Raw genomic sequence first — 10,544 nt, forward strand, 5'->3', positions numbered from 1 at the left:
GAGTGCCAAATGAATTAATGAGCTTGCACAGTCACTGGCATAGTAGTGTGAGAACAGCTCAGGCAGGAGTGTTAAGGGGGTACAGCAGTCCCACAGTTCCAGGTTGTACCCCGGGGATCCATTACAGCCTCCCCATAGGAACTCATACCGAGAAGCTGCGGGACCCCATGGGGCAATACCTGCCCTCTGACACTCGTGCCATCAGGCCAGATGGAGAACACAGTGCCCAGCACAGCAGGAGATGCCAGGCAACCCTCAACATCACCCAGCAGCACATCCCACCCAGCACCCAGCACCAGCTCCCCAAGGGCTCAGGTGTGGGTGGGAGGAGCTGAGCCATCGCTGGTGGGTCAGGGGATGAGGAGACAGGGGTTCAATGCCTGGCCTCCCTTTGTGACCTTGGGCACATCACAACCTGGGCCTTGGCTTCCGTCAGTAATGCAGGAGAACCCTCCTTCCTGTCTCCACCCTACTTGTTGTCTCTGTAGACTGTGAACTGTCTGGGGCAGGGATTGTGTCTGTCCATGCAGCATCTGGCACGAAGGGGCCCCCAGCTCAGTTGGGGCTGCTGGGCGCTCCCCTCAGACAAGCACCAGGGGAAAGCAGGTCCAGCTTGGCTGGGTCCATACTGGCCGAAAAAGCCCCAGTGCTGGGGGCTCTGGGCCCGTCACCACACAAACAGGGCTGGCCCTGCAGTGGGCGGTCAGCACCTCAGTGGAGCAGGGGCTGGGGGTCCAGGCACAGAGCAGCGGCAGCCACTTGTCTAATCCCAGGGGGACGCTACCAGCCAGGAAGGGCCAGCACCAATTCCTGGGGTGAATGGTTTGGTCTGTAAAAGGCAACTGACTTCCTGCTGGCGAGGGCCCCCCCGCAAACTATTTCCCCCTCCCCCACATAGGGCACAGAAAAGGGGGTTAAAAGCAACAAGCTTCTGTCTACAGCGGAGAGTGTCGGGTCAATCCCTGCGGAGCCAGAGGGCGCCCCACGGGGTGGAGGGGCAGGGCGGAGAGGTGCCATCCAGCCCTTGCAGGGCACCAGGCTCCTCCCTCACTAATGGCCACAGCCCTGGAGTAAGGGAGGGCACTTCACAAGAGAGAATCTGATTGGGCAAGACCTGAGACATGGTGAGAGTGGGGGCTACTGTTACAGAAGGAGAAGAAGTCAGGACTCCTTGGTTCTAGCCCTGGCTCTGGAGGGTGGGTCTAATAGGTTGGAGCAGTGGGGTCTAGGAGCCAGGACTCCTGGGTTCTAGCCCTGACTGACAGAGACTCTCCATAGCCTTGGGCACCTCACTGCACCTCAGTTTCTGCCCCATGAGCTGGCCCCACCTCTACTAGCCTCTAGCAGGTGACTGTGTGACTTAATTCACAGCTGGTTTGTGCTTTGGGACCCTTGGGTGCTATGTAATAATTATACTGAAAGGAAACGGACACACAGCTCCTGGGCTTTCCGCACACAATGGGCAGCTAGAGAGTCTCAGGCCAAATGAAGCAACCCAAGGAGACCCCGCACTGCGTCTGTGGGAGTGAGAGTGCGGCGTGGGCCTCCCCTGGAAAGGTCTGCAAGAACTGGCTGCGCCCTGGAGTACAAAGCAGGCTGGCAGGGCCGAGGGCTCAGTGAGCCAGCAGATCCCGCAGATGGGGCAGGCTTAGATGGGGAAGGGCTCTAAAGGCAATGGCAATTCAGCTGGTGTCTGGTGCAGCCAAACTAGTCCAGGATGCCACAAGTCCAGGCCAGGCACCAGCCCCACCCAGCTCTGCAGGTCCCAGGGGGAATTGGACCTGGACAGAGACCCGCCCCCCCTCGGAGTAAAACCCCCTCAAAGAGCAGCCAGGAGCCCCCAGCAGTGGCTTTGGGGCAGTTACAGAGGGCGACCCAAGGGCACCAGAACCTTTTTTAGAAGTGTGTTGGGGGATGCAGCCCCTCCTGCCTCACAGTCTGCGGGGGCCTCAGCCCAGCTGTCCCAGGGTGGCTGCAGGCAGCGCTGTGGCCCTGGAACCCAGCCCAGGCAGGGGTTTGGGGAGCCTGCCCCCTCAACTCCCCCGGCCCGGGGAGCTGGGCTGAGCCTGCCTGGCTGGGGAAGGAGAGGAAGGCCCTGGAGGCCTGGCCAAGGCAGGGAGCTCCAGCAGAGCAGAGGTTGGGCACAGCAGGGGGGCTGGGGGGGGGGGGTCTAGGCCATCAAAGGCCCCGACTGAGCTCTCATGTCTCTGAAGGGGGAGGGGGCACCTGTTGTTTCTTTCCCTGGAGCCCCCTCCCCCACCCCCTGGGAATGAGCTAGCCTGGAGAACAAAGGCAGCCCAAGCTCCTGCTGGCTCTCCCACCCCGCTCCAGGGGCTGGTGGGAGAGGGGCAGGCCAAGGGGGTGGGGGGAATCTGCCCCAAGAGACTGGGGATGTGGGAAGGGGCAAGAGGCAGGATCCCTGGACTGGGGGGCACGGGAACCATGGGGGCAAGAGACAGAGCTTCCCCCCCAGCACCCACAGATGGAGGGGGTCGGGGGCTCAGGCCCAGATTGTGCAGCACATTTGGGTTTGGGGAGCAGAGTTCCAGGGCCTGGACCCTACAGCCAGCCCATGGGCACCAGGCTGGGCTCCCATGCTGCAGCTTGTGGGGTGGGGGATGTTACACCCCCCATCTGGACTCTTACTCAGGCCCACTTTTCTCTGCCCGCCAGCTCATGCTCCCTGCTAACAAGCGTCATGTCCTCACCGTGGGGCTCTCTAGGGGCCCAGGGCTGCCCCACAGCCCAAACCAAAGCCCAGAATCCAGGCTACAGCTGCCTGGAATGGAACCAGCCAGAACCCGGCTCCGATCATGCTGAAACACAGGGATCCCCAGCCCAACCAGACCCAGCACCCTGGGAGGTGCCCATCACGGAGACTGAGATCCCAGCTTAAAGGTGATCCAGGACCAGAAGCGTGGTTCTGCTTTGAGCCTGATCTCCCATTTGTGGAGAGGACAGAGAGGTCTGGTGGATTAGTGCAGGATGGTGGGGGTGGGTGTTAGGACTCCTGTGTTCTGATCCTGACTCTTGACACTGAATCACTCATAGCATGGGCAAGTCCCTGCCACTCTCTGGCTCAGGTTCCCTTCCGAAGTAGGGCTGATAACCCTCACCCTCCCCTTCCCTGATGGGCTGGGGGATTCCTGAGAGCTGGAAGATCACTGTGAACACAAGACACACCAGACACCCTCAGAGCATCGCAGCAACCGCACACACCCCCCTGCTGTCAGGCGGCTCCCCGAGGGTTGGGGCTACTACCCCAGCTTCCCTTCCTTGCTAGACTATTTATCAGTCCTGTCCAGCTGGCCTCTCTGCCTCTTCCACTGCTCCAAGTCCTACTGCCAGCCCCTCAGCTCCTGGCTGGAGAGCCCCCGTCTCACTCCATGGACATAGAGCCCCCATAGCCAGTGCTGGCCTCTCTGCTCTCTCCCAGGCAGCTTCATATACTCTGGCATCCTTCCCAGCATGCCTTGCTGCCCTGCATGGTGCCCAGCCGATGGCAGCCTGCTCCTCCCCAGCACAGTGTGCCTCCGGACAGAGGGGGTTTACCTGCTGGCCCCTGGAGATGGGGAGAGCCGGTCGGCTGCCTGCCAGCCCCCCTGAAAGAAGGGTGGGGGTTACACTCAGCTGCTAACCCACAAGGTCCCGGCTGGGGACTGGGTCAGCTGATTCAGGGCAGAGGCTGTGCGGCATCCGGGCTGGGATTCTCCTGGGAAAGCAGCACTCGCTCACACATTGCTCCTGCTCCGTGGTTTGGGCCAGCTGGGAGCCAGGGCTCCGGGAACAGCCTGACTCACTGCGCGGCTTCTGCTGCCAGCCAGAGTGCGCAGAGACGGGAAAAGGGAGAGACAGACAGGAAAGGGATTGCACAGGGGAGCCGTGCCATGGGTAGTCCTGGCCGCTCGGCGATTCCTGAGGGCAGCAGGGAGAGAACCAGGATCCCGCTGCTCCGAAAGCCCCAGTCCCGAGACCTGGACTAAGGGAGAATCCCAGCCTAGGCCGGAGTCAGGGTGAGCGGTGCCGTGCCAGGTGGCGGCACACATGGGCATACCCGAACACTGCAAACCAGACTTTTCCTAAATCCAGGCAAGGCCCTGATGGCTGCATCCTGGTCAGCTCTTTCCACCCCCGCATGCCACTCTGCCATGGGAATCAGGAGGCCCATCCCTAGACGTCACAGCCTGCTCCGCACAGCAAAGCCCAGTGATCACGGGTCAGGAGACCACCCCACTGGGCACAGCCAAGGGGTGGGGGTGAGGGGGTGGGGGCAGGACCTGGCAGCCACAACCCTGAGGCTGAATGAGCCAACGCCAGCTCCCGATGCTGCCTGAGTCCCTGGGAAACTCAGCTCCCTGGAAGGTCTGGGGTGGGGGGGTGTCAAACTGCTCAGGGAGACGTCACACAGGAGCTCTCTGGGGTCACAAACCTCCCAGTGTTCCAGGGGGCAGGTGAGTGTGTAGGATTTGCTCTGGGGTCAGGGTGGGTGCTGTCTGGGGTCCCACTACCCAACACACTGTTCCCACGGCCCAGCTGCCCTAAACTACCCCACATGGGATCTAGACCCTCAGCCCGGGGCTTGGCTGGTCATTTGCCCTCTGGGGCTTCCCACCCTCTGCTGAGCTGCTGGCACCCCTGAGGACTGATACAATTTGTTCTTCAGCAAGGTGCCAGGACTCCGAAGCCCGGCGGGGAGCAGACCCGGCCCCGGCCCCACCACTCATAAAGCATTCTCTGGCTGCTTTCTCCGAGCTTTGTGTAGATACTTCCCCCCTGCTGCTGGGGACGGGGTCTGGGCCTGGGTGTGAATGAGTTAATAGGCAGCAAGACCTGGAGCAGTGGAAGAGGCAGAGAGGCCAGCTAGACTGATAAGTAGTTTAGCAAGGAGGGAAAGCCGGGGTAGTAGCCCCACGCCACAGGCTGAGAGGAGGGGTGTGCGCACCACGGTTGCTGTGATACTCTGAGGGTGTCTGGTGAGTCTTGTGTTCACAGTGATCTTCCAGCTCTCATGAATCCCCCAGCCCATCAGGGAAGGGGTGAGTGAGGGTTATCAGCCCTACTTCGGAGGGGAAACTGAGGCAGAGAGTGGCAGGGACTTGACACTGAATCACTCACAGCATAGGCAAGAGTCAGGATCAGAATAGGCTCTGCTGGGGGCTATGGTAAGTCAGGAAGCCCTCCCCCCCCCCCCCCACGGGAGTGGTGTGAACACCAGAGCAGAGACTGGCTGAGCTCCGGGCTGCTCTCGGTTGGAAGATCAGGAAGAGCATCCACCCAGCCTGCAGCTGGGTCCTGCACCCACCTTGCCTGTCTGGCGGGTTCCCAGACCCTGCCCCCTCCCCCACCCCAGGAGCCTGGACAAGGGCCCCTTACTTGTGCACCTCTGGGGCCCAATAGCGAGAGACTCTGGGAGCTCAATGTAGTGAGTTTAGCAAAGAGAAGGTTCAGGGCTGACAGTCCCTATGACAATGGGCTCTGCAGCCCAGCAGAGAAAAGTCTAACCCACGCCAGTGGCTGGCCGCTGAAGCCAGATCAGCTCAGACTGGCAATAAGATGTGAATGGGTAACAGGGAGGGGCGTTAACTATCAGAACAGTTTACTGAGGGTTGTGGTGGATTCTCCATCCCTGGCCATTTTAAGTCCTTTGGACGAGCTCAAGCAGGAGCTAGCCCAGCGCAGTCCTGAGGCCTGTGCTGTGCAGGTCAGGCTGGATGGTCACATGGATTATGAAATCTGACTGGCATGGACTGGCCCATGGCCAGGCAGAGCTCTTGGGCAATAAGCTAATGGCTCCAGTTGTGTATTTAACCCTTTGGTGCCCAGGGCTGTGCTAAGTGGGCAGCCCCTTACTGTAGCAGGGAGCTGTGGGCTAGACCCCCCGGCATAGCCAGCTGATGCCCCCCATTCCAAGGGGGCAGGGTGCATAGCTTGCTGCCACCACCCCAGGGAACACAGGAAGGACAGCAAGGCTGGGAGGCCACAATGTCACTGCACTGGGGAGTACCATTATCCCCCTGAAATAGATGGGGAAACTGAGGCACAGGGGGGGTCACACAGGAGGTCATTGGCAGAGCAGGGGATAGAACCCTGGAGTTCTGCCTCCCAGCCCCACACCCAATCCAGCAGACCAACCTTGTGAAATCTGTTCCTTGCCGTCAAGAGCACTAATGTCTGCTGAAGCCAAGCCCGACAAGGCCTCTTCCTGTGGTCCCCATGTAGAGACCCTCCCCCGGCAGAGCTGCTGGGGCCTCACAGAGCTGGTTGCTGCTTTCTGCAGCGAGCTCTACAGTTAGAGCAGGGCGGGACTGGGAGTCAGGACTCCTGGGTTCTATTCCCAGCTCTGCCACTGCCTTGCTGTGTAACCCTGAGCGAGTCACTTCCCAGCTCTGTGATTCAGTGTCCTCTTCTATAAAGTGGGATAATTACCCAGGGCTGTGAAGCAGAAATGCTACCAGAAACGTCCCCCTCTCTGGAAACCAGCGCCCTGGACAGAGCATCCCAGTGCCAATCGCTTCCAGCCCCAGACCCAGTGCCACGGGCAGCCTGTGCCAGCCCCTTCAACAGGAGGAGGGGAAAATAGCAAGCCAGGTGAAAGTTTTGCCTTCCCTGTATCAGGTGGTGCCCAGATCGGCGCTGCATGAGGGACCAGGACGCCCAGGCCAAGAAAGAGATGACATGTTGAGCGAGGAAAGGCAATCAGTGACATTTCATTACAGGATGCACTGATTTGGCTGCAAGGGGGTTGGGAAATCAGTGGCACCGCGCCATACAATTTATATACCCTGATGTGGCCCTCAGGCCAAAAAGTTTGCCTACCCCTGCACTAGACCCCAGTCCCAGCCCCCCTGCTCTAACCTACCTGCTACACCCCACTCCCCCCAGACCCAGAAACAAACCCAGGAGTCCTGACTCCCAGTCCACTGTACTTTTAGCTACCAGACCACGTGCTCCTAAGGAGCCAAGCACACACATCTGGGAATGATCAGAGATGGGTGTGGTTTTAGCCCCTGAGTGTTGGCTGTTTCGGAGCTAGGGTGTTGGGTTGGGCCCTCTCTCTCTGACCCCCTGAGCAGACAGGGAGTTAGGTGCAGAGCAGCCTGCAGTTTCAGGTCACATCGGGGGCTGCTCTCACATCGCAGAATGCTGGGACATGGCCCAACAGGTCTATAAACACTTTCCCCCCAAAAGGGACCCACCCAGCACCATTCTAATGCAGCCACCTCTGGGGTAGAGCACAATAGCCAACAAACCTGCCAGCTGGGATTTTGACTGAAGACAATGGGGGCTAGACTGCTACTTGCCCCGACAGCACCCTGAGGTCTGCACCTTTTGTCCTAACATGCCACAGTAATCGCACTGTGGGTTCTAAGCAGTCTGCTTGGCAGCTGAAAGGGTTAACAACCCAGTAGAGGGGAAGTGGCTCTTACACCCCCAACCCCTGTTGGCAGGGGATGAGCCCACAGGGCTGGACATGGCAGACCCTCAGGCCAATCAGCCCAGTGATACCAGGGGCTGGAGGCACTTTCCTGGCCGATGGGGGGGGGGGGAGAGAAGAGGAACAGAGTAGTTAGGCCAATAGGATCAATGGCAACAGCTGCCTCTTGGTTGGGCTTTACCCCCTCAGCTGCCCCTTGGCACATCCATGCTGGGGCTTTAACAAGCTCAGCCTGACTGGTGCTGGGAGCAAGTAGGGACCGTGAATGGAACAGAGCACACTCATGAGGGGCATCTCCACGAGAAAGCTCACTGAGCTGGCTGCCTGCCACAGGCCACAGCTCTCCCCAACTCCACCCTCCCCACTGGATCAGAGCCACCAGCCATCACACCCACCCAGCGCTGCCAGGGCAGGGAAGAGAGGGGCTTTGATAAGTGGCATTCTCAGGAGCAGCATCTGGGAATTCTGTGTCCCTAGGGGACCGAGGGGGGTTCGGAATCAGGACTCCTGGGTTCTATCCCCAGTTCTGGGAGGGGAGTGGGGTCTTGGGGTTCAAGCAGCCGAGCTGTGAGGCAGGACTCCTTCTCCAGAGACAAGGATAGAACCCAGGACAGGTCTACTGGTTTGAATGGCGGGGCTGGGAGCCAGGACTACTGGGTTCTAGTCAGAACCGACTAAGGGTTTGTCTACACTGGCAACGAGCGCTTGAACGTGTGTAGTCACAGCACAGCGCTGGGAGAGAGCTCTCCCAGAGCACTGAGAAAAACACCTCCACGAGGGGCGTAGCTCCCAGCACTGGGGCGCTGTCTACACTGGCATTTAACAGCGTTGAAACTTGCAGCGCTCAGGGGGGTGTTTTTTCACACCCCTGAGCGAGAAAGTTGCGGCACCTGTAAAGTGCCTGTGTAGACAAACCCTAACACCCTGAGCCTGGGAACACCGGGCTCCGTGTCAAGACACCCAGTGTCACCCACTCCCCCGCCCCTGATTACACAGCACCATGAACCGGAGTCGCCTGAGCTCTGGAGGGGTCCTGCCCTCAACCCTGCCACGTTCACTGGCATGAGGGTCCCGATCCCTGTCACATTCCACCCTTGGTTGCTTCCTCTGCACCCAACCCAGCAGGACCTCGGGGGAGGCAGATTCGCCCCCACCCTGATGGGCGTGGGCCACGGGCCAGTTCAGGAGGGGGATGGGAAAATGCAAGGGCGGTTCAGCCCTGGTCCGGGAGACGCCAGCTCCAGCCCCCCCATCGCTCCGTGTTAGTAGCTCGTCAGGGACTCCTGCCGCCCCCCAGTGTTCGCAGTTCCTGTGCCCCACTCGGGGCTGCCCCCTGGCGAGGCGAGGCGAGGCGAGGCGAGGCGGGGGCAGGAATAACCTCCCCAGCCCCGCAGCGTTCCGCCCAGCTGCCCTCTCCCAGGGAGTCCCCCCACCGGTCCCTGCGCCGCCAGGAGAAAGCGCCTCCAGCGCTGGAATTCCGCCTGCTCCGAGTTACAAGGGAAGGAGCCGATCCCCGGCTCCGATTACAGGAAACGCTCCGTTCCCAGCCTGTTCTGTGCGGGGCCGCGGGGGGGGGGGGGGTCCCACCGGAGCGCGGGGCTCGGGCTGCAGCGTCGCCCGCCCATCCGCCCGCCTGGCCGGCCGGCCCCGCATCCCCACGCGCGTCCACCCCGTGCGGGGATGCCACGAACAGGCGCGGGCCCGGGAGCGCGAGGAATGCGGGCGCGGGGCTCCGGGGGACGGGGCCCGGCAGAACCAGAGCGCCGCGGCCGAGGCTCAGAGGAGCGAGCCGGGACCGGACGGGACGGGGAACGGTGCCGGAGCCGCGTGCCCAGACCGGCGGAAAGAGGCGGGGCCCCGCCAGGGAGACTGGGAGCAGAGCCCGGGAAGTCAGCGCTGGGCCAGGAGCAAACGCCCCCTCCCCCGGGAGTAACAGGGGGCCGTGAACCCCCCTCCCATATTCCCCGCCCACAGGGGGCCATGAACCCCCCCACTCCCGCGGCCCCGGGCTAGCAGGGGGCCGTGAACCCCCCACCCATGACCCTTTGATACAATTTGTTCTTCAACAAGGTGCCAAGACTCCGAAGCCCACGGGCCGCTCGCTCACCCACCTCTGAGGCTCCGGGAGGTAGAAATCCACGGCGAAGCCGAAGAGGCTGCCCGGGGCTCCGCGGAACAGCGCCGGCTCGGCCACGTCCAGGTTGAAGGCGCGGGCGGGCTGCAGGGCTAGCAGCAGCAGCGGCAGCAAAGTCCCGGGGGGCGGCATGGCGGAGCCCGGCGCGCTGGCTGCCCCGCTCCCGACGCGCAGGCAGGACCTTGCGGGAGCAGGGCTCCGAAACCCCTCCTGGAAGCGCCCGCAGGGTGTTTCCACCCCGCCAAAGGGAGGAGTCACCAGCCGCGGCTGCGCCCACCCCCTGCCTGCGGGGTGGATCTCGCTGCGAGGAGATGGGGCGGTTTTGGAGAACACGACACCGCTGGCACCGGCCGGGCCGGGGGCAAGCCCGGGACCCCAGCAATGGGCCGGGAAGGGTCCGGCTTTGCGCTCTTCAGTTCAACCATAGGGAGCTTCTATGCAAGTGCAAGTAGCAAAAGGGGGAGCTCACACTTGTGGGGAGCAGCAACCTCCCCCCTCCAAGTGAGCAAGATCCTGATCCCCGCGCCCCAAGGAAGTATGTCTGGGGGTAGTTCTGCAGCTAGCGGGGCCCCTCCCAGGGCTGTTCCCTGCAAAGGCCCTTTGCAGAAGGCAGGAAGAGGCTGGCAGGAGGCAGAGAGGAGGAAAAGCACTTTGATTCTATCCCTGATGGCTCCTCTGGGGTCATTATCCTATGTCACAGACAGGGAAACTGAGGCCCTGAGAGGGCTGGGCCTTAGGAGAGCAGGGCTCGATTCTCAGCTTTGCCACAGCCTCCTTGGGACCTGAGGAAGAGCCCTGGGTAGCTCAAAGGCTGGCCTCTGGCCTCAGCAGAAGTGAGTCCAACAAAAGCTATTCTGTGCCCCGCCCTGTCTCTCGGATCCTGGGCCCAGCCCGCAACAGCAACACTGCAAACAACAGCCTCCTGTGTGCGCTGGCCGGGCCACTGCATCTCTCTGGGCCTCAGTTCCCAGCTGT

At 61.5% G+C, this 10,544-nt stretch overlaps 1 protein-coding gene across 2 annotated transcripts in view; it reads right to left on the reverse strand.

Annotated features, from left to right (window-relative positions):
• ITGA5 (integrin subunit alpha 5) overlaps nucleotides 1-9,809 on the reverse strand; it is a 49,842-nt gene extending 40,033 nt beyond the window's left edge. For both annotated transcript variants that reach the window (XM_074935002.1, XM_074935001.1), the window contains exon 1: nucleotides 9,547-9,809. In XM_074935002.1, the coding sequence (XP_074791103.1) occupies nucleotides 9,547-9,701 (155 nt within the window). In that variant the 5' untranslated portion in view covers nucleotides 9,702-9,809. The remainder of the gene's footprint in view (nucleotides 1-9,546) is intronic.
• Nucleotides 9,810-10,544: the final 735 nt, after the last annotated feature.

This window comes from Natator depressus, chromosome 20 (genome assembly GCF_965152275.1).
Source record: "Natator depressus isolate rNatDep1 chromosome 20, rNatDep2.hap1, whole genome shotgun sequence".
NCBI lineage: Eukaryota > Metazoa > Chordata > Testudines > Cheloniidae > Natator > Natator depressus.